The sequence below is a fragment of the Gracilinanus agilis genome, chromosome 1, assembly GCF_016433145.1.
Source record: "Gracilinanus agilis isolate LMUSP501 chromosome 1, AgileGrace, whole genome shotgun sequence".
Classification (NCBI taxonomy): domain Eukaryota; kingdom Metazoa; phylum Chordata; class Mammalia; order Didelphimorphia; family Didelphidae; genus Gracilinanus; species Gracilinanus agilis.
This window is the reverse complement of record NC_058130.1, coordinates 517,108,534-517,129,138: the sequence shown is the minus strand read 5'-3', so window position 1 is coordinate 517,129,138 and position 20,605 is coordinate 517,108,534. Positions and strand designations below refer to the sequence as shown.

The 20,605-nt window shown below is 37.4% G+C and overlaps 1 protein-coding gene across 1 annotated transcript in view; it reads right to left on the bottom strand.

Annotated features, from left to right (window-relative positions):
* OPRK1 (opioid receptor kappa 1) overlaps positions 1-18,433 on the bottom strand; it is a 29,931-nt gene extending 11,498 nt beyond the window's left edge. The window contains exon 1 of the mRNA XM_044658017.1: positions 18,177-18,433. Coding sequence (XP_044513952.1) covers positions 18,177-18,433 — 257 coding nt within the window. The remainder of the gene's footprint in view (positions 1-18,176) is intronic.
* Positions 18,434-20,605: the final 2,172 nt, after the last annotated feature.

The following is a 20,605-nucleotide window of genomic DNA, read 5'->3' as shown; positions in this document are numbered from 1 at the left end:
ATATGGAATAATATTATGTATAGAGAAGATACTTGTTTTAACTAACTTCCCTAAAATATATCTGGTCACATAAATAGAGGGATATAAGAAGTAAGAGATCCCTAGGTGAAGGTAAAATTCCTTTAAAAGTTCCAAAAACTTTTTAATCATTTAATTATGATTAAATTAAATTATAGTAGTTGATAGAAATCACAATTTTACAAAGCACATCTCCAAAGGGCCACGAATTCATCAGATATTCCGTGCTCTGGAAAGGTATAGTGGTAGTAACCAATGCATCTGCCATAGCCAAATTAAAAATATAAATTGGTTGCATTGGAAGCTCTAGTGATCTTGATGAAAAAAATAAAATGTAGTATCACAGAAAATAAACAGAGGCAGCATGGGACAGGAGAAAGAGTACTGACCTTGGAGTCAAAGAACCTGGGTTTATATCCCAGTGTGTGATCTTGGGCAAGTCACTCAACTTTCCTTAGGCCTCAGTTTCCCCATCTGTTAAATGAAGGAGTTAGTCTAGATGACCTTTGAGGTCCCTACTGGTTATACCTCTATGCTCTTAAAAAGAAGCAGAGGAAATATAAAATAATGATTTCTGAATAGTATTAGGAGCATGAGAGGATAAAGACATCACTCCTTACTGCTTCTCTGCCTCTGTCTGTCTGTGTCTCTCTCTATGTCTCTGTCTGTCTCTCTTTCTCTACATATCTATATAAAATGAATGATCAGTATATTTAACTTCTGCCTCCTCCATATCTCCTGTCCTCTCAATTCTACTTTGTATCTATCTCTTTAATTCAACAAATAAGAAGATTTTAATAGATGACTGCTATAATAGTTATTCTGTCAAGGTTTGGACCAGCTGCCTTATAAAACAGGTCCAAGTAGCTAAAGTGTTGCACAGGTTGTCCCCAAAGTCTTAGGACACTGAAATTTTAATAGCTTAAGACCACAGGAAGGAAGGCTTTTGGGGACACTTTTTCTTCCCAACGTGGGAAGAGAGAAAGCTAGAGAATTCAAGATAAGAACTAGGTGATAGAGTTTTCCACTACATTGTCAGCCCCGAAGTTCCAGACAACGAACAGCAGCGGGAGCTATAAAAGTAACAGCAGATAGAATATGTTTTCCGGGAGACTGACTCTAAGCTTTGTAGCAACTGAAACCTCTTCCTTTCCCTGGATCGACACTGGGCTTATTAACAGTATCCAACAGTGAATGACTGAATTATGTCAGTTCAGAGAAACCATTGAAACAACGGCGAATTGACTTCCTTCTTTATGTCTTTATATTTTATTACCACAAGACCCGAGTGGTATGATTCATTATTAAATGTATCTATAGTATTTCAAATTTCGCTTAGTGGTTATTTGTATCTTTAGACGATGATTTTCTAGATAAATAGTCGCATTTGCTTTGAGTTGACATTTTTGCTATAATGTAATCAGAAGGTATGGAGGAAGGAGGAATAGCCAGCAAATGAATGATTTGACTAAAGTCATCTGTCTAGACGACCACCAACTTAGCTTGAAAATAAACAGATTTCCTGGGTATTCAGAGCATTTATGAATTTCATTTACAACCTGTGTTTTTAAGCTCTCTTTGTTGTCAAAGGAAGCCTCATGCAAACAAAACCTCCAGCTACATTTCACCTCCAAGTAGGCCAGTCACTCAGCCTTAGGGGATTTTGGATTTTCTCCACTCCCTAGTGGGGAAGAAAGAAGTTGGGGGAGGAGTAAAGTGCTGAAAACTCTAGAGAAGTCAGCCTAATATTGGAGGCAGGCATGCTTAGAGAGGATCAGACCCACTCATTCCTCCTCATCCAAAAGGCCTTCCACAAGGATCACTGTTAAACATCATCACTATGGGCTAAAGGATGCTGAGAGGTGTGGAGAGAGACAGAAAGGCAAATAACAATGTAATACCTGCTCTGAGAAAACCTACAAGATCAGAATGGATATGTCTACAGAGAATATAGACAGGCACTCAATTGAACAAGTACAAATTATGAAGTTCAAAGAAGAAAATGGCCAATTTCATCTCTGGGATTCATTTCTATTGATCTAATATCCTCGCCTTAGAGCTAGAAGGGACCATAGACATCATTTAATACAGCCTCCTCACTTTGCAGATGAGAAAACGGAGTGATAACTAACTTTTGGAATTTGATTCCAGGTCTTAACTCCAAGCCCAGTATTTTCTCCACCAAGGGGCTGGTTGTACTTTATTAATAACGTCTTGGTCAACAGTGTAATACAGAGTAAGAAATAGGAATTAGAAGAAAGCTAAAAACACAAGAAACGTGGGTATCAGATATGAGAAATATAAGGAAATAGGTTCCATGAGATTAAAACAAATTAAAGGGGGAAGCTGGGTGGCTCAGTGGATTGAAAGCCAAGCCTAGAGACAGGAGGTCCTAGGTTCAAATCTGGCCTCAGACACTTCCTAGCTGTGTGACCCTGGGCAAGTCACTTGACCCCCATTGCTTAGCCCTTTCCTTAATTCTAAGCATGCTTAATACTCTCTGGGGGCTGATGAAAACTAGTATCATTATGTCTGCTTTTATAAACCAAGAGTTAAAAGGGCATTTGCCAGACACCTAATGGGTGACCTCCTCCAGTGGGGCAAAAAGACATCTGTCGATATTAAATGCAACAAGTCACCCATTCAGCTTCATTATACAAATAATGATAAGTAGATTGACCTCTGAGTTATTACTGAGTCAATAAAAGGACACTATTATTATGAGATTCAGTTGCCTACTATTCAGAGTATTTGGAAAACTTTGTCATCACTGGGGACTTCTTCCTTTATGTGTATTCTGCACAAGATATTTTCTCTGATGGAGAGGTTCCTGATTTTCATGGTTTGACAAGGATACCTTTAATGCATACATAGACAATGGCTGTGAAGATTTTATGGATCTAAGAAAATATGCCTATTGGTAAGTAGTTGTTGCTATCTTCTGGGTTAAAAGAACTGAATGTTATGTCTTCCATTCTAGGCAGATAGGTGAATAGTAAAGTGCTGGGCCTGGCATCAGAAGACCTTGGGTTCAAATCTGGCCTCATATCCTTAACTAGCTGTGTGACCCTGGGCCAGTTATTTAAGCTCCATCTACATCAGATTCCTCATCTGTAAAATGTGGTTTATATTAGTACTTACCTCCCATGCTTGTTATGAGGATCAAATGAGATAATACTTAACAAAGTATTTTGTAAGCCTTAAAGTGCTCTATAAAAGCTATTATTTCAACTCTTCCTTTTTTGAGATAACTTAAGAATCAGTCCCACAATACCTTAAAATATTAAAAATTTCTTGTGTATGCTTTAAGTGACACTCAGCCCCTCTCTTGACTTCATTCTCTCACATGCCATTGGGTGTTTCCTTGCATAGTACATTACATGGATGGATGGATGGAGGTGGCATAGTCCAAATTCGAGAGTACCACTATCATCATTGATAAAATATATTCTTTCAAAAACATGGGAAGATTTTTTCTATTTCACATATATGTATTTGTCAACTATATAATTTTTAGTTTCATTTCTAATTCTTGAGACAATATAGCTTAGATGGCCTGTTAAACTCTCTTTAGTCTCATTATCTTTTCTTTTTTTTTTTTTTTACTTTTTTTTTTTATTTTAAACCCTTAACTTCTGTGTATTGACTTACAGGTGGAAGAGTGGTAAGGGTATGCAATGGGGGTCAAGTGACTTGCCCAGGGTCACACAGCTGGGAAGTGTCTGAGGCTGGATTTGAACCTAGGACCTCCCGTCTCTAGGCTTGGCTCTCAATCCACTGAGCTACCCAGCTGCCCCTAGTCTCATTATTTTTCATTCATTTTGTGAGATTAATTTCATTTCTAGCATCACTTTGACCCACTCCCAACACTCTCCTCACCAAAAAAATCATCCTCCAGTGTTCAAATTTCTGGTGATACAGTTTCTATGCTTAACTAAGCAAGACTTCCAGGCTCTGCCTTCTACCCCCATAACTTTCATGAAACCAATATTACCTCTACAAGAAGATGAGACTGCAGTCTTTTGTAGAGGCAGCATCATGATAGTTTTTCCACATTAATTTGATAAAATCATTCAACTCTAAGCCCAGGTACTTCAAAGAATCTCAAAGGAAGATGGAAGAAAATAATTCTTCTTTCATTTTCTATAACTATATATTTATATATCGAGAAGAAAAGAATTGAGGAAATATTGAGTTTGAGAATAGACAATACTTTTCTCTCCAAATTTGTCTCATAAAAGCTGAAAGGGGCCTAAAATCAATCAGTATTACATTTTTTATTTGATAGGGTTTATTTTCCCTTTTAGGAAACTTGTATTTAACCTCCTAACCACTTCCCTTCCTCAACTTCCACTTTTTCTGGTGAAGAAGATGATATTAATAACACATATGGAGTGCTAACTCCATATACTCAAAGATGGCAAAGATAAAAGAACAGGTTGCCATCAAAGGTGGTGGAGAAGTACTAGGGAGAGTCTGAAGTCTACAGAGCTGTGTGAGTATGCTAGGCATGGCAAGGACCATCATGATTTTTTTTTTAACTGCAGCAACTTTAACATACACTATTGGAGCTGGAATTACCGTGGCTACTGGCACCAGACTTGCCCTCCAATGGATCCTCATTAAAGGATTTAAAGTGTACTCATTCCAATTACAGGGCCTCGGAAGAGTCCTGTATTGTTATTTTTTTTGGCGCTACCTGCTTGGGTCGAGAGTGGGTAATTTGTGCACCTGCTGCATTCCTTGGTTGTGATAGCCGTTTCTCAGGCTCCCTCTCTGGAATCGAACCCTGATTCCCCGCCACCCATTGGATACTGTCTCCAACACTCACTAGCTACCAGAACCTGGAAAAGTCATTTAACTTCATGGATTCTCAGTTTTATAGTCTGTAAAATGAGACTAACAATACTAGTATCCATCTCCAAGCATCATTTGATAGATGTACAGATCTGTTGTTGATGCTGAGTCATTTTCAATCATATAAGACTCCCCATGACCCTGGTTGGGGTTTTCTTGGCAAAGACACTAAAGTGGTTTGCCATATCCTTCTCTAGCTCATTTTACAGTTGAGGAACTGAGGCAAGCAAGGTTAAGTGACTTGCCAAGGTCACAAAGCTAGTAAGCATCCAAGGCCAGATTTGGACCAAGGAAGATGAGCCTTCCTGATTCCAGGTCCAAAATTCTATCCACTGTACCTTAGCTACTTCATATACAGATAGAAAAAGCATTCACCAAGCACTTGCTATATGTCAGACAATGGGCTAAGCAATAGGGATACAAAAATAAGTCATCAAGGCAGTTCCTGGCCTCAAGGAGTTTAAATCTAATAGATAAAGTAAACATAAAAAGGGAGCTTTGGCAGTCAGAGGGTGGGAATGGAGGAGGGGGGGCAGTCAGGTACAGCTTCCTATGATCCAGCATGGTTGGAAGCTGCCAACCATCGTAATAACTTTACTGAGAAAATCTCAATTGGGGTAATGAAGAGTTGGCCGTGACTGAACAACAATAAGAAGTCAGGAAGCAAAGTGAAACCCAGGTTGTTACAATAGAGATGAAAAGATCACATTTCAGAAAACAAGGTATTTCCAAGATCAGAGTACCTTTTTCAGAGGGATGATGGTGAAATTAAAGAAGATGTAGGAAAAAAAGACACACACACACACACAAACATATATACAAACCCTATATAGGTATATATAGTTGGCTAGAGATACATATGTGTACATATGTATGTATATGTGTGTACATGTGCTTATAGGTTTATGTGTAAATGCATGTGTGTATTCATGTATGTGTATGATATACTTACATTGCCTTATATTTAAATAAGTATTTAAACAAATGTAAATGGGCATATATAAAACACTTTTCCAAGTCATGTTACTATTTTAAGTAAATAGTATGTATTCTGGGGCAGTCTATACTGGAGCAAACAAGGATCCATGTTAACCAAGAAGCCACAAAGTCAAAATTATCCCAGCATGAACTACTGTGGGAGTTACCAAGAAACACAAGAGATCATACCCTCAAGGTGGTTAAAATGTAGTTGAGCATTCAGAGAACGCCAGTCTAACAAAGCCCCTCAAGTTAGCAAATATCTCTGTTATTTACTAGATCTTCATGCCTCAGGGCTGTACAATACTAGTTTTGCTAGGAGGAAATCTATAGAGTAGTTTATTCACCCTGTTTGCCCTTCTCCACTTTATTCAAACCAAACATGTTTTTTATTTCACAGATGGGGCTTTTGGGTAGGTCTATTTTTGTTTCAAGTAAATTGGTGGGCATCCCAGAGAGAACTTTTGGCTTATGTAGAAATCCTGGAGGTGGAATCAATAGCAGGTTGCTTCATTTGCTCATTGCACATAACACAGTAGCATATGGCCCTAAAAGAGTGCAATATGTGACCTAAGTTACACTTGACAACGTTAAAAGCTATAAAATTGCCATAGGATGTGCCATGTGGGAATGTGTAGGGTAGGAAGCTGAGAAGCATCCAAACAGAAAGGGGACATAAATCATTCCACTTCTGGATTTCAGGCAGCAGTGAGACACCCATTGATTTTTGTACCTGAGCTCTGATTCAGGCAATATAGGGCAAGACTAGTACTCTGCTTTCTTTGACCCAGAGAATAGGGCATTGCTTTCCCATGGAATTTGGCAAAAGCCCATTCAAACATACAGCAACGCAAAAACAAAAATAGGTAGCTCTTTGCAGACAAAATGAAGGAGTTGGCCTCTCCAAGAAGACAGCTGTATTGCTTTATGCAAATCAGAAAGGGAGCTGAATTACTCATGGCGATGCCAAGAATCAAGGTCCTTAGGCAGGGTTTTGGGGAAAACACAACCCTCCTCAATTGAGAAACAAGCATAAGGTTGGAAAAGACCAGAAAACAGAAGCAATCATTAAAATGACTGTGTGCCACTGTCCCCTGGTCTCCCCAGCAGGTTCCTTCTCTGCCTAGTGTCAGACAGCAGGCGATCAATAAAACTGACTATTGCCCAACTGTCTCTATATGCAAATTATGTTTCCTTAATCAGGAACTATTTTAAAGACACCACAACAATTTATACAAAACTTGATCTTTCCTTTTTTATTTGTTATTATTTGTTATTATTTTTTCCTTTTTTCAATTTTTAGAAAAGAAATAAAATTGGAGAGATGAAGTGAAGGCGAAGTTTGTGGAAAAATTAGAACTTGAACCCTAGTCACCTGCCTCACTGTGAAGTGAGTAGCTCTGAGGATCAGTTAAAGAAGCTAGGGATGTTTAGACTAGAGAAAAGAAGACAAGGAAAACAAGATTGTCATATTCAGTATTTGACCAGTGACCACAAGAAAGAGGAATTACATTTGTTTTGGTTTAGCTACCAAAGCATGACTTAGACACAATTGGTAGAAGTTACAGAGGAGCAAATTTTACCTCAATTTAAGAAGAATTTTTCTAATAACTAGAGCTCAAAGGTAGCATGGAACAAAGAAAGGAGCATTCACTTGAAGAGCAGCTAAGTGGCTCAGTGAATAGAGAGTCAAGTCTAGAGTTAGGAAGACCCAAATTCAAATTTGACCTCAAAAACTTACTAGCAGTATGACCCTGAGCAAGTTATTTAACATCCTTTACCTCAGTTTCCTCATTTGGATAATGAGCTGAAAAAGGAAATGGATAACAATTCCAGGTTTTCTTTGTCAAGAAAACTCTAAATGCAGTCACATGGTCAAACATGATTGAAAAGTGACAGGACCCGAGTGCAAATCAAAGATGCACAATTTACTCTATTGGCTTCAGTTTCATCTGTATTAAGGGTTTGTATTTGTATTTTATGACCTTTAAGTACCTTTCAATTTCCTGATCTATAATCATGTGAAGAATAGAGTGAGTTTCTGTGGGAGATGAATCTCTCCAAACTAAAGGTCTTTTAGGAAAGATATTGGAGAAGGAATTCTTGCTCGGGAGCACTGAGCTCCCTTCTATTAAGATTCTACTATTTATTTCAGCAAACTACACTATTTACCTTACTATGATAATTTCATATATATGAATTGTTTGAATAAGGCCAAGTGGAAGAGATAGGTTTTCAACTGGATCTTAAAGGATTGAAAAAGTAGGGGGAAAAAAGATACTCCAGGCAGCAAGAGTTACATGAACAAAGACTTGAGGTTACTAATGGTCCATAGGACTAGTGGGAAATCAAAGAATGCAGTATTTGTGAAGGAAAATAGTAGTAGGTAAACAAGAGTGTACTGGAGAAAGCTCTACTGGCCTGAAAGAATCTATTGTTAGAGTGAGCATATTCACTTCTGTAATTAGCAAATATTAAAAATCAAGGCTCAAATTGTATTTTTGTTGATTTTTTAAATGAGAAAGTGAATAAGAATATGTTTATAGTGTTGAGTAAACCTAAAAGTGTGTCATTGGTATGTTTATATTTTTCAGAGAGCCAATTGGTAAAGATTTGACAGTCTTCCCCTAAAGATAAGGCTGGACAGGTAGACTAGGAATTAAGGAACAGGATAGAGTTCAGGATTCTTTTTTTAAGAATGTTAGGACAGAGAGGGCACTGGGTGGCTCAATAGATTGAGAGCCAGGTCTAGACATGGGAAGTTCTACATTCAAATCTGGCTTCAGATACTTCCCAGCTGTAGGACCCTGGGTAAGTCACTTAACCCCCATTGCCTAGCCTTTACCACTTTTTTGCCTTGAAACCAATACATAGTATTAATTCTAAGGTGGAAAGTAAGGGTTTTAGGGAAAAAGAATGTTAGGACAGAAAAATAGCATAATTAATATGACTTGTACAAACTCCTTCAATACTGTCCTGCACACTTTCTATGACAACAGAATTTCTATATAATAAAGGTGGAAACAGAATGCAATCAGGGTTCAGAAGAGCCTCACCTTTGTATGTAGCTAGGAATGTATACTAAGTATGATGTCATTGGACATGAAACAGAAGCCATTAAAACAAAGGCCAAAGAGTGCTGGAAAAAGTCTAAATTGGAATATGTTCAAAGGGACTACCTTTGCATAATGTATCATGAATTTAAAGCCAGGAAGAATCTTACTAGTCTAGTCCAAATCCCTCATTGTAGAGATGAGGTAAATAAGAAGCTCAGGAAACTTCAGAGACTTGTCAGAAATCAGAGAGGTAATTAATGTGGTGGGGCCAGGATTCAAGCTCAAGTTCTCTGAAGCCAAATACAAGGCTGTTTGTTCTCTTTGTTTTTCATTTAGAAAGGCACCTCTGGGGGCATATACCTGGAAAAAATGTTATTTTTTTCTTATAGGTCCATCCAATCTTATGGAAAGTTTGATGACCCAGAAGACAATGTCATACTACAAAATAGCATTAATCAATCAATCAATAAACCACTAAATGGGACCTTGGGCATTGAAAAGTTACTGTAATTATTTAAGTACTTACTTATTTCAAAAGAATGACAACCATTAGGGATAATGTAACCCTATATTTTCAGAAATGGAATAGATGTACCAAGTTAAGCAAAATTGGGGGCAATAATTTATCAGCGTGCATAATTATTCCTTTCCCATAGCCCTTTCAGTTATGTAGTATCCATGGTTTTGTGCTCAAAAATATCTAAAATAATCAGAATTAATGGATGCTACATCTGATTACCAGAATAACTAATTTGAAAACATAATCAGAATCCAATTCAACTAAATTCTTCAAACACCTTCAACGAATCTCAGTGAAATTTGCTAAATGTCCATTTAAATGCCTTGTCACTGCAATTTGTTTCTTTATTAAGGTAAAGTAATTTGGCATTTAAAAAAATTTAGATTTGGCTTCAACAAAATGCAGTAAGTGAAAATTGATAATACCTATGTGCAAAAGTAGTAACTTAATATGCATCTAAGTTACTCAAGCAGCACAAATTATGTCCAATTATCTCCAATTACTTTACTTTTATTGCTCATTTATTATGAAAGGGCCAGGTTCGTATACCTTCCATATCTTTTCTCTGTTGCCTTTATTGACTCCATGTGTGCAAAAATAAAAGATAAAGGGGGCCAGGCTACAATGAGGCAGGTGGTGGAATATTTATCCTGAGTATTAAGGCAGACAGGTGTTGATGTTGTCACAGTTGCTAAAATTAAGGGTTTTAATATGTTTGCTGGCCAGTAAGAATATAACTATACCTGTGACTATACAATCGAGAGAGAGAGAGAGAGAGAGAGAGAGAGAGAGGCAGACAGAGAGAGACAGAGAAAGAGATTAGGAGAGGGGTACCATAGGAAAGGGTACTGCCATAGTTGCTGCTAGTGATATTATTCATGACTCTGTATTAAGCTTTATATGACTGCAATTCATAGCTCTACTACATATATAATTTGTTTTCATAATGCTAAAGAACAGTTGAAAACTGAAAATTCCAAATAATTTTATTTTTTATAGCTACAAAATATTGAACAACTGGATAGATTTGAATTATGGATATTTTATTAAATTCTTCAGTTTTCCTAGAGATGGCAGCAGATTTGATAAAGCCATATTTATGCAGACATTATTCTAGAGTATCGTTATATTTGGGTAGCCCATTTCTTTTTTCACAGTTTGTCCTCAGTAAGCATCTTCAATTTAATACAATATTAAGTCAGATGATTATGAAGTTCTCTTCTCAATCTAAGATTTTATTATTTTAAATCTGTCTTAGATACGAATTTCCTTTGGTATCAATTTTTTAAAAGATGACTTAGACTCCTGGATTTCTTTGAGAATTAAGCTATTTTTATCATTACTTCTACTGTGTATAAATATTTGTTATATAAAAGTAATTCAATATAATTCATCTGATACTTTTCTCATCTAACACATTAAACTACCCCCAAACCACAAACTGCTTTTCCCTTGAGGATTAAATCTCCATCATTGTGAAGTCAACTTTTGTTGATGATATATCCAAACCTGTAAAATTACTTGTACCACTGATTTGGCTCATAAGCCAAATCACAGGAGGAACTAGATAAAGAACAGCATGATAGCAGTTCTAGCCAAGGAAGAAACTTCCTAAGGCAAGAATCTGAGTGCATTCAAAAATCAAATCAGCAATTCAGGAAATGACAGCTACAGAGCTCACACTAGATTTGTTATTGTTCAAGAAAAGAAAGTAGAATGATTGATTGGAGGGGCACTCTTCTCAGTTGGAAATAAATTCCTATGGAAACCAATCCTGAACTGTGGAAAAAATGAAATGATAGAATGCTCTAAAAAGTATTTTTGAAGTAGAATTCATAACTTGATTGTCAATCTCCAGCTTGACAACCGTTGAGCTACTGGCTCATCAACCTGCTACTTCATACTTCATTTACAATTTCAGATGTGATTATATGTTTAAAAGGAAGTCCATTAAACTGGTTAACTAATCAACATAGGCCACTGGGATGAAACCAAACCTACATTCAAAAACTTTGTGGTTGGATTTTTGTTTGTTTTTTAAAAATAATCTCCTAAAATAATTTTTTTGAGAAGAGAAAGTATCTGTTTCAGAAAACAACTTATGCAATGGGGGACTTGGAGGAAATAAAAGTAGCAATTTAAACGTGATGATGTATCTGGCAAAGCTAAGGAAACACTTTATTGTTTACTTATAAGATTGCATTCATGGGAATTTAGAAAGAATTACCCTAAAGAACACTATGGGAAAATGACAAGGGTGAAGAATGAATCAATCAATCAACCAACAGACTCCTACTGTGTGTCAGGCATTGTGCTAAAGACAAAAAAATGAAACCATTTTCTCAGGTAAGATTTTACTATTAAAATTAATGTAAACAACTAACAGATCTATATCTATGTCTATCTATAGATATGTATCTATATTTCTAGAAATAAATACATAGATAGAAAGACCAAAAGCCATTCCCCAATACATAAAGGGTCAAAGGATATGATTAAAGTAGTTCTCAAGAGAATTTCAAACAATTAACAGTCATGTGAAAAATTACTAATAAGAATAATGCATATTAAAACAACCTTCAAGTTTCACTTCACATCCTGAAATTTGTCAAAGACAAAAGCTGAGAATAGTCAATGTTGGAGGAGTTCTGAAAAGATAGGCTCACTAGTGTATTGCTGATACAACCAGAGGAAGTAATTTAGAACTCTTGAAATAAAATGATTAAAAGATACATACCCTTTGACCGGAGATTAGATTACCAGGCTAATAACCCAGAGGGATCACAGATATGAAGAAAAACCCCATATAGACCTAAACAGTTGTGTGGACATTTCTCTGGTAGCAAAGAATGGATAACAAAATAGATAACCATCATTTGGGGAATGGATAAATAAATTGTGATTCATGAACATAATGTAATATTTCTGTTTTGTAAGAAAACTGTTATGAACTTAGAGTCTAATGAGAAAAATAAAAATAAAAAGTAAATATAAAATATGTACATATAGCATAAATATGAAATGAAAATATACAAGTATATACAAAGTGGTGAAATGATACAAGGTCATTTAGGACAGTAGTCACTAGCAGTCAGAGAAATCAAGAAAGGATTCTTTGAGAATGGAAATAAAGTGAGTGTATAAGCATGGGGGAATAGAAAATGCAAAGGCATAGAAGAGAAAAGGGCTGGGAGAGAATAGCCTTGCATAGATTACTTAATATGTGTCAAATAATATGCTAGTTCCTTATACAAATATTGCACATTTAGTCCTTACAACAATCCAGGGAGGTAAGAGCTATTATTACCCCCATTTTAAATTTGAGAAACCTGAGCAAATAAAGATTAAATGATTCACCCAGGGTTATACAGCTAGGAAGTGTCTGAGGCTGGATTTTAGCTCAGGTCTTCCTGACTCTAAGTCCAGCTATCCCCTGTGCCACCAGTCTCTGGGAGAGAGGATATCGTATGATGAGTGTGATGAAGAGAGGGAAAATCAGTTTGACTGCATCTCAGGGTGTGAGAGAAAGAGTAATGTCAGTTGACATTGGAAAGGTAGGTTGGGGCCAAATTGCATAGGGTTATAAAAGTGAAACTAGAGATTATCTTTAATTCCAAAGCCAATAGAAAATTACTGGAGTTGGTTTAGTAGAAGAATATGTCTGATATGCTCTTGAGGGAAAATTAAATTGGCAACAGGGTGTAGGATGGACTGGAGTAAGAAGTGAGGTAAGGAGACAGTTATGAGGCTGTTGTAATAATCCAGGCAGGAAGGAATGAGAACTTTAACTAAAATGGCTTGAATGAAGAGAAGAGATTGGATACAAGAGATATGGTGAAGGTAAAAATGTCAAGAGTTTGCAACTGATTGAATATACAAGAGAGGATAAGGAGTCCAGGATGCTTCAAAGATTAAAAGCTTGTGAGATAATTATAAACTTAAGGGTGAACAGAATTTATCTCACCAGAAATAAAGAAGCTTTGTGGGGAGCATTTAGAGACAAAGATAATAATTTCCATTTTAGATGTGTTGAGTCTAAGATGTCTCTAGGACATACAGTTTGAAATATACAGTAGGCAATTGGTGATGGGGCTGAAACTCAGGGGTAAGAATGGTACTGCTTCTTGGAATCATCAAAAAAAAGATGATAGTTAAATACATGGAAGAAAATGAAATTTTCAAGAGAAAGTATATAGAATGAGATAGAAAAGGGCCCAGAATAGAACATTAGAGAAGACCCAGTTGAGGGGTAGGTGGGGTATGATGTGGATGATAAATTGTATAGCTAAGGGTAAGTATGCACAAGAAAGGGGGAAAAAACCACATTTGGAATCAGGAATTTAGGTTTAATTCTGGCACTTTAGTAATCTCTGTGATCCTGGGCAATTCACTTCCCATCTCTAGGTCTCAGTTTTCTCATCTATAAAATTGTGGCATTGGATTATTTATGATATTTTATGAGCTCCTTTTATGCCCTCAGGAGCCATGATAACCCTAATGAGTCAGGTCAGGAATCCATGATGAAAGTATCACTCTTCTCTTAGAGAAAGACACTATTATTTCAGAAAAAGTACCTAAGAGGGGAAAAAAGATAGTCTAGTTTATCAAGTGCTTGAAAATGCATACTTAAGGAAGCAGCTGGGTAGCTTAGTAGATTGAGAGCCAGGCCTAGAGATGGGAGGTCCTGGGTTCAAATTTGACCTCAGACACTTCCTAGCTGTGTGATTCTGGGCAAGTCACTTAACCCCCATTGCTCTTCTGCCTTGGAGCCAATACACAGTATTGATTCTAAGATGGAAGGTAAGGGTTTAAAACAAAAAGAGTCCACTTAGAAGAGAGGCACACAGGGAAAGAAGATCCAGGTAACTCACTTCGATAGTACTGCATAGCTTTAATTCTCGGTCCCCCCCTTGTAGTGGCCTCTTGTTTTTCCTCTTGGGTGCAGTATCTCTGCTAAGACCATGAACTGTACTCTTCGGTTCTATTCCCCTTACAGCTCAGCCCACAAAAGCAACTAATCCTTTGGCCAGTCAATGACTAGTTTTCTTCTGATTCTTGAATGATGAACATGATGAAATTTGAATGATTAACTTTTTCATACCTTATAAAGGATTAATAGTTGAGGGGGTGAGGGGCAACTAGGTAGCTCAGTAGACTAAAAGCCTAGCCTATAAGCGGGAGGTCCTAGGTCCAAATCTGGACTCAGGTACTTTAGCTGTGTGACCCCAGGCAAGTCACTTCCCACCCATCGTCTAGTCCTTACCACTCCATATGCCTTGGAACCAATGCACACTATTGATTTTAAGATGGAAAATCAGTGTTCTGTTTTGTTTCTTCAACAGGAGTAATGGCTGGCACTTTCTCATTTCATCCATATCATCATAACGTATACAAAATAATACCAGTAGACACTTTTTGAATTTCATTTAACACCTTATCATCTTGGCTCTGTTGCCTGTTCTTTAGATTCTGCAAATTGGTCTGGTGGAGAAAGTCAACTGATCCAGATCTCTTGGTTTAATTCTCCACTAGATTCCTAGATAAACCTTTGCTTTCCCTAGTATTGAATATTTTGGGCACCTTTGTATATGGGGCCAATTCTAGATAGCCTTGAGGATGCTCAAACATTGTCTTTTTCCAAGTACCTCCTCCCAGCGCCTTGTATAAAAAATCTCAGCAAAGTGAATGTGATGCAGTTTCTAGACAATCCAAAAATCAATTCTTCCCTTAAGACCTAGTCCTACCTTTTGTCCGTTTTGTTTTATAATTCATTAGCTAGGTTGCAAGCAAAGCAGTTGGTTAGCTCATATCAATATATAAGTATACATGTGTAATGGAAGAAAGCTGATGAATATATGTGCATATGAACACAAATAGGTCTATGCATTATACATGCATGTATACATCTGTATAGTGTTTGGGGACTGTATGTATGTATACATATATGCATACATGCACACATGTATACATACACAGAGAGAGAGATATAGATTGTGTATCATATGTAGCTCCAAGATTTAGCACAGTACCTGACACATAGAAAGCACTTAATAAATTGTTACTGACAGATGTGTTTATATACAAATATGCACAGTTTTGAATATCTATATAATATGAGCTTGTATATGTGTATATACAAATAAGCACACACACACACATTCACTCAGTCCAGGACTATGATTTCATTGATGTAGAAGACACTTTGTAAGGAAATATATAGTCCCTGGGGTCTTAAGAGGTTAAAGGACTTGCCCAAGGTTACATAATGAATATGTTTCAGAGGCAGGACTTGAAACCAGATTTTCCTAACTCTCAGGTCACATTGCTGACAATTATACCACATGACCTCTCATATTAGGGTGACCAATTATTTACTTGGCTGAAGTGAAATACTTTAGATAGTAAAATTTTCATGCTTTAGGTCTTATTTTTGTGGGAGAGTTTTGGACCCTTCACAGAGAAAGAAATTATTTTTCTCTAGAAAAAACATTCCACTATTTACAAAATTCAATGTCAGTGCTTCTATATGTTAAACTTAATTATTCCTGTTAATGGATATATGTGTATATATTTGAATATATTCACAAACATCAAACAATGCATATATGTGTATATTCATGTATATATGCATATATGTTATACGCATATAATGGAGAAAGCTCTAGTCTTTTGTCTCTTAAGATGAAAAAAACACTAGCCTTATAATAGCATCTATCATTTTAGCTTTCTTTCAACTCTTTCACAAACTTTTTTCTAAGTTAAATATTCCTGATTTTTTACTAACCCCTTGATAGTCTATTACTCAGATCCATCTTTAGATTTTCCACATATTCTTAATCTATGAAGTCCAGAACTGAACATTTTTCTACCACCATTTCAAAAATGTATTCTTTCTCTATTTATTCTTGAATTTAATTCCTAAGGATCTTGAGAAAAAAAATTTCCCTAGAATCTCACTTAGCTAATCCTGATTTGGGGTTAAATATATCTGTAACTAGTATATTTTAATTTTTGATTTCCTTGATTTTATGTGCATATTTACCATTCAGTTTTTAAGTGACTCATGAACAATCTTTGCATGGTATTTTTTGCTTTCTTCTGACATTTAAAATTCTCAAATGATAGGCATCCTGGAATACTGTCACTAAGATTATGTTCTCTTGTCTCCCAGGATTCTTTATGTCTTTCAGCCAAGACATTCACTCTAGAAGATGACACTCACCCTAGAACCACTGAATACAAAGGTTAAAAAGCTTGTTCCAAACTAAAGATTTCAACAAATCATTTCTTAAATACTGTAATGATGTTAACCTGTTTCTTAATAAACATTCATATTTTATTAAGTAGAAATAAATACTGATATACTATTAATAACTTTCATTTGTGTATATTTAAAAAATTTAAGCATCATATACCAAAGTCATAAAATAATATTTAAAATCACAAATTTCATTGCTATCTCTCTTCTGCCACATAATCTTCTTCATGGAGATAAACTGTAAAATTAATAAAGATTGAGAAATATTTTGTTTTTATATCCCTTTCCATAACACTAATTGAACTCCTGTGACATGAAATAAATTACAAGAAACAAGTGTACTGAGGTAGTTTAACAAATCCCAGTCAATAATGAGTAAAATGAGTTTTAAAAGATACACTTGGGAAATTAACCAACAGATTGTGCTTTCTTAAAATGTGATCACATGTATATTTGGAAAAATACAACCAAATATCTGGAAGCAAAAGTAAAATTCACTGAACTTTCTTACTGTGGTTTCTATTATTCTGAAGGAATAGGAGAAATAAATATTCTAGGTTTAAACTCAATTAGTGATTAGAAGAAAAATTGGTGTGTTGCCATTTCCTCTTATTCCCTAAATTGGCTACCCCATATCTTTGTCATTTATTTTGTCACGCATTTCATCTTCTCAGTGATAACTTATTGAGATTCCATATCAGGACACAAGTGAAGCTTTTTTGAAAGTGGGCAAAGGCTAAATGATCTCAGCAGTCAGAATGCCAGCATCCTCATTTGTCACCCAGAGATATTTCTCCCAACCTAGACCTTTTTTACATGACAGGGGTTGGGAGGGGAAGAATTATGTTCAAAAAAATACAACAAAAGAATATTGATCTCCATTTTCTCTGGATGAAAGCATCCAAGTAATGTAAAATTTCACAAATCCATAATCCCCTTCCCCCAAATATATCATTGGAAAGTCAAAAGGCTTACTAACCCCAGCCGTTAACATTGCCACAGAATAATCTTATTTTCCATCTCTAATTTATAGAGTGGAATTTAAGTTATTAGGAAGGCTTATGTGAATACCTTCAGCACATAATGGAATATTGGATTTTAACTCCACAATTGACAACACTAATCTGATGAGTCACAGAAAACCTTGAAGTGTGTGTGTGTGTGTGTGTGTGTGTGTGTGTGTGTGTGTGTGCCAGGGGATTTTGAAAATTTATTTCCACGAAACTTTCCATAAAGGAAAAAAAAATCTGACTTGTGCAGCACCTAGCAGGGACTGACTGCCCACCTCCACCTCTAATCCCTCCCCCAAGAGGCAAAATCTTGAACTGTTCTTTTTCTACCTTGGTAAGAGTTTTCTATCTCCTGGGGGCGCTCTATATCGCCGAGTTGGAATGTATTACCCACCCTTTCCCCTGTTTTCTGAATCCCCTAAAAAGTAGACTGGGAATCTATTTCCCTTCCTTCCCACCTACCTTCTCACTTTCCTTACCTGATGATCACAAACATGACCAACGAGTTGCCCACCAAGCCCACCACAAACACCACGGAGTAGACCGCAGTGATGATGATGGGAATGACAGGGGAGATGTGCGTATGGTTCAGCTGCTGGTCCTCATAGCTGTCACTCTCGTTGTTGTCCTGGTCTGCCCATCCTGGGAACCAGTTGCTGCTGTTGGGAAGCAGGCAGTTGCCTGGGGGGCAGGTAGGGCCCATATCCCCACGGAAAATCTGTACGGGGGACTCCATTGAGAGGCTGGCTGGAGCCGAATTAAGGGGACAAGGAAGCCGGAAGCCAGAAGTTACGATGTCTGAAAAAGGGAGAGGAGAAAGAGTGCTTATGGGTGTTGGGGGCACGTGAGGCAAACTTTTCTTACACAAATCTCAAGTTTCCTGAAGCATGGAGTAACACAGAATCATAAATTTGGATCTGGAAGTGACCTTAGAGATCTAGTCCGAACTCTTTATTTCACAGAAGCAAGACCAGTCAACTGAAGTCCAGCTAGAGCAAATGATCGCCCAAGGACACACAAGTGTTAGTAAATCGCAGTGCCAGGATGAACTCTGCTTCAAATCCAGAAGCCTCTTATACGCACCACAGAGCTACCTTGAAGGGGAAGTCTTTTAAAACTGATCCAGGTCCACAAGCTTCACCCCACCCCCAGTGTGAAACATCAGCTCGCCACCCCTCTCAAATGTCTAGACAGAGCTTTGAGATCCAAATGAGAAAGGTCAGAGTACAGATCTTATACCAAAACCTTTGCGAACATACCCAAATCCACACACGCACACCACACACACACACACACACACACACACACACACACACACACACACACACACACACGAGTTACCGTCTCCTTATCTTTGACAGACTGGTTGAACTGGGTGGGATGCTACGAAGTGCAGGGGAATGGTCCCTTTTCCCCCTGTTAGGTTACAATCGCGCCCTGATCCTGAATTCTGTAACCCCTGGAACAGGGCCAGAGAAAGATGGACTTGTATTCCCAAGGACAATGAAGTGCAAAAATATCCCCCAGCCCCGCAAAGCTTACCTCTGTCCCTCTGCAGGACAGTCTTTATACACTGCCCCTTCAAAGTCCAGGAGAGCTTCTTGGGGTCCCCCAGGTACTGTATTGTACTCGCTGGCCGGACAGTCTCAGCGCTGGATATGCGGGCGCATCTGCGCCACGAGGTGAACCCCAAGTGGAGCAAACCGGTGGGTTTTTGTTGTTATTGTTGTGAGTTGGCTGCTGCAGCTGCAGCTGCAGCAACCGCTGTCGACTCTCCCTTTCCCCCCTGTGGCTCGCCTGGCTCTGACTCCTGTTGGCGCCTCCGGTGCTGTGCCAGCCTCTCCAGCCAGCAGCTCTCTGGACTAATGGGCACACACTCTCCTTTAGCTCCGTCTCAGCTGCAGCTCGCAGGCTGTCAGGCTCACATGACTTCTAACTCAACTCAAGGCAGAGACACTGAAAAGGAAGGTAGAGAGGAGTGAAAGGGCGATCCTGCTGCAAACTGTTTACATTTTTACACACATGACAAAGTTCCTGCCCCCATCACCAAAAATCTATAGGACAAAGCTAGTTAGAGTCCCTGCTGAGGTTGTTGGAACAGTAACATTCAATGTTCTCTCAGCCTGCGAAGCACTGACCTTACTGGCCCAATCAAGGGATGACTCCTTGAATTCATGAAAATCGCTCCCCAAATACACACCTCTTTGAAATGTGATTGTGCTTTAATATGGCTTCTCCTGCTTTGTTCTCATGACCCAGAATCTAGGGGGTTGCTGATTTTGTTTCCCTTAATTTGGAAATGACTGGAAGATAGAGACTGGGCACTTATACAATCAAGGAAGTTGCTTCTAGGGAAAATGTTGGGAAGATATTGTGCCTGCCATATCCTAGCTTTACTGTTTATTACTTTTGTGAAAAATGACAAAGCATTTAGACTGTCTAGATCTCAGTTTGTTCATCTGTAAAATAGAAATGTTGCCTGAATGACCCTTGAAATCCCTTCCAGCTCTAAATCTGTGGGCTTTGTGACTGTGTAGGAATAACAGGCTGGAAAAAATCTTTTGGAATTTGAAGAAAAGATGGCTGATTTCTAAGATAGTTCACACTGAGGTGGGTGAAAAAGATTCAATTATGAGAACAGATCACAAAATCTGATTTAAGATGTAAATAAGATACTTTTATTTATTGACATCCTTTCAGTTCTCTCATCCTGACAGTAACAATAGCTTTATTCACTCCATATACACCCACCCTCTTCTCCATTACTAATATTGTGACACTTGACTAAGTCTTCTATATGTGCAAATGATAGAGAAGATAAAATATTTGTTTTAATTTTATACATGTATACATATTTATATATATTTGTGTGTATGTGACTTTATACATACTGTGTGCATACATATAT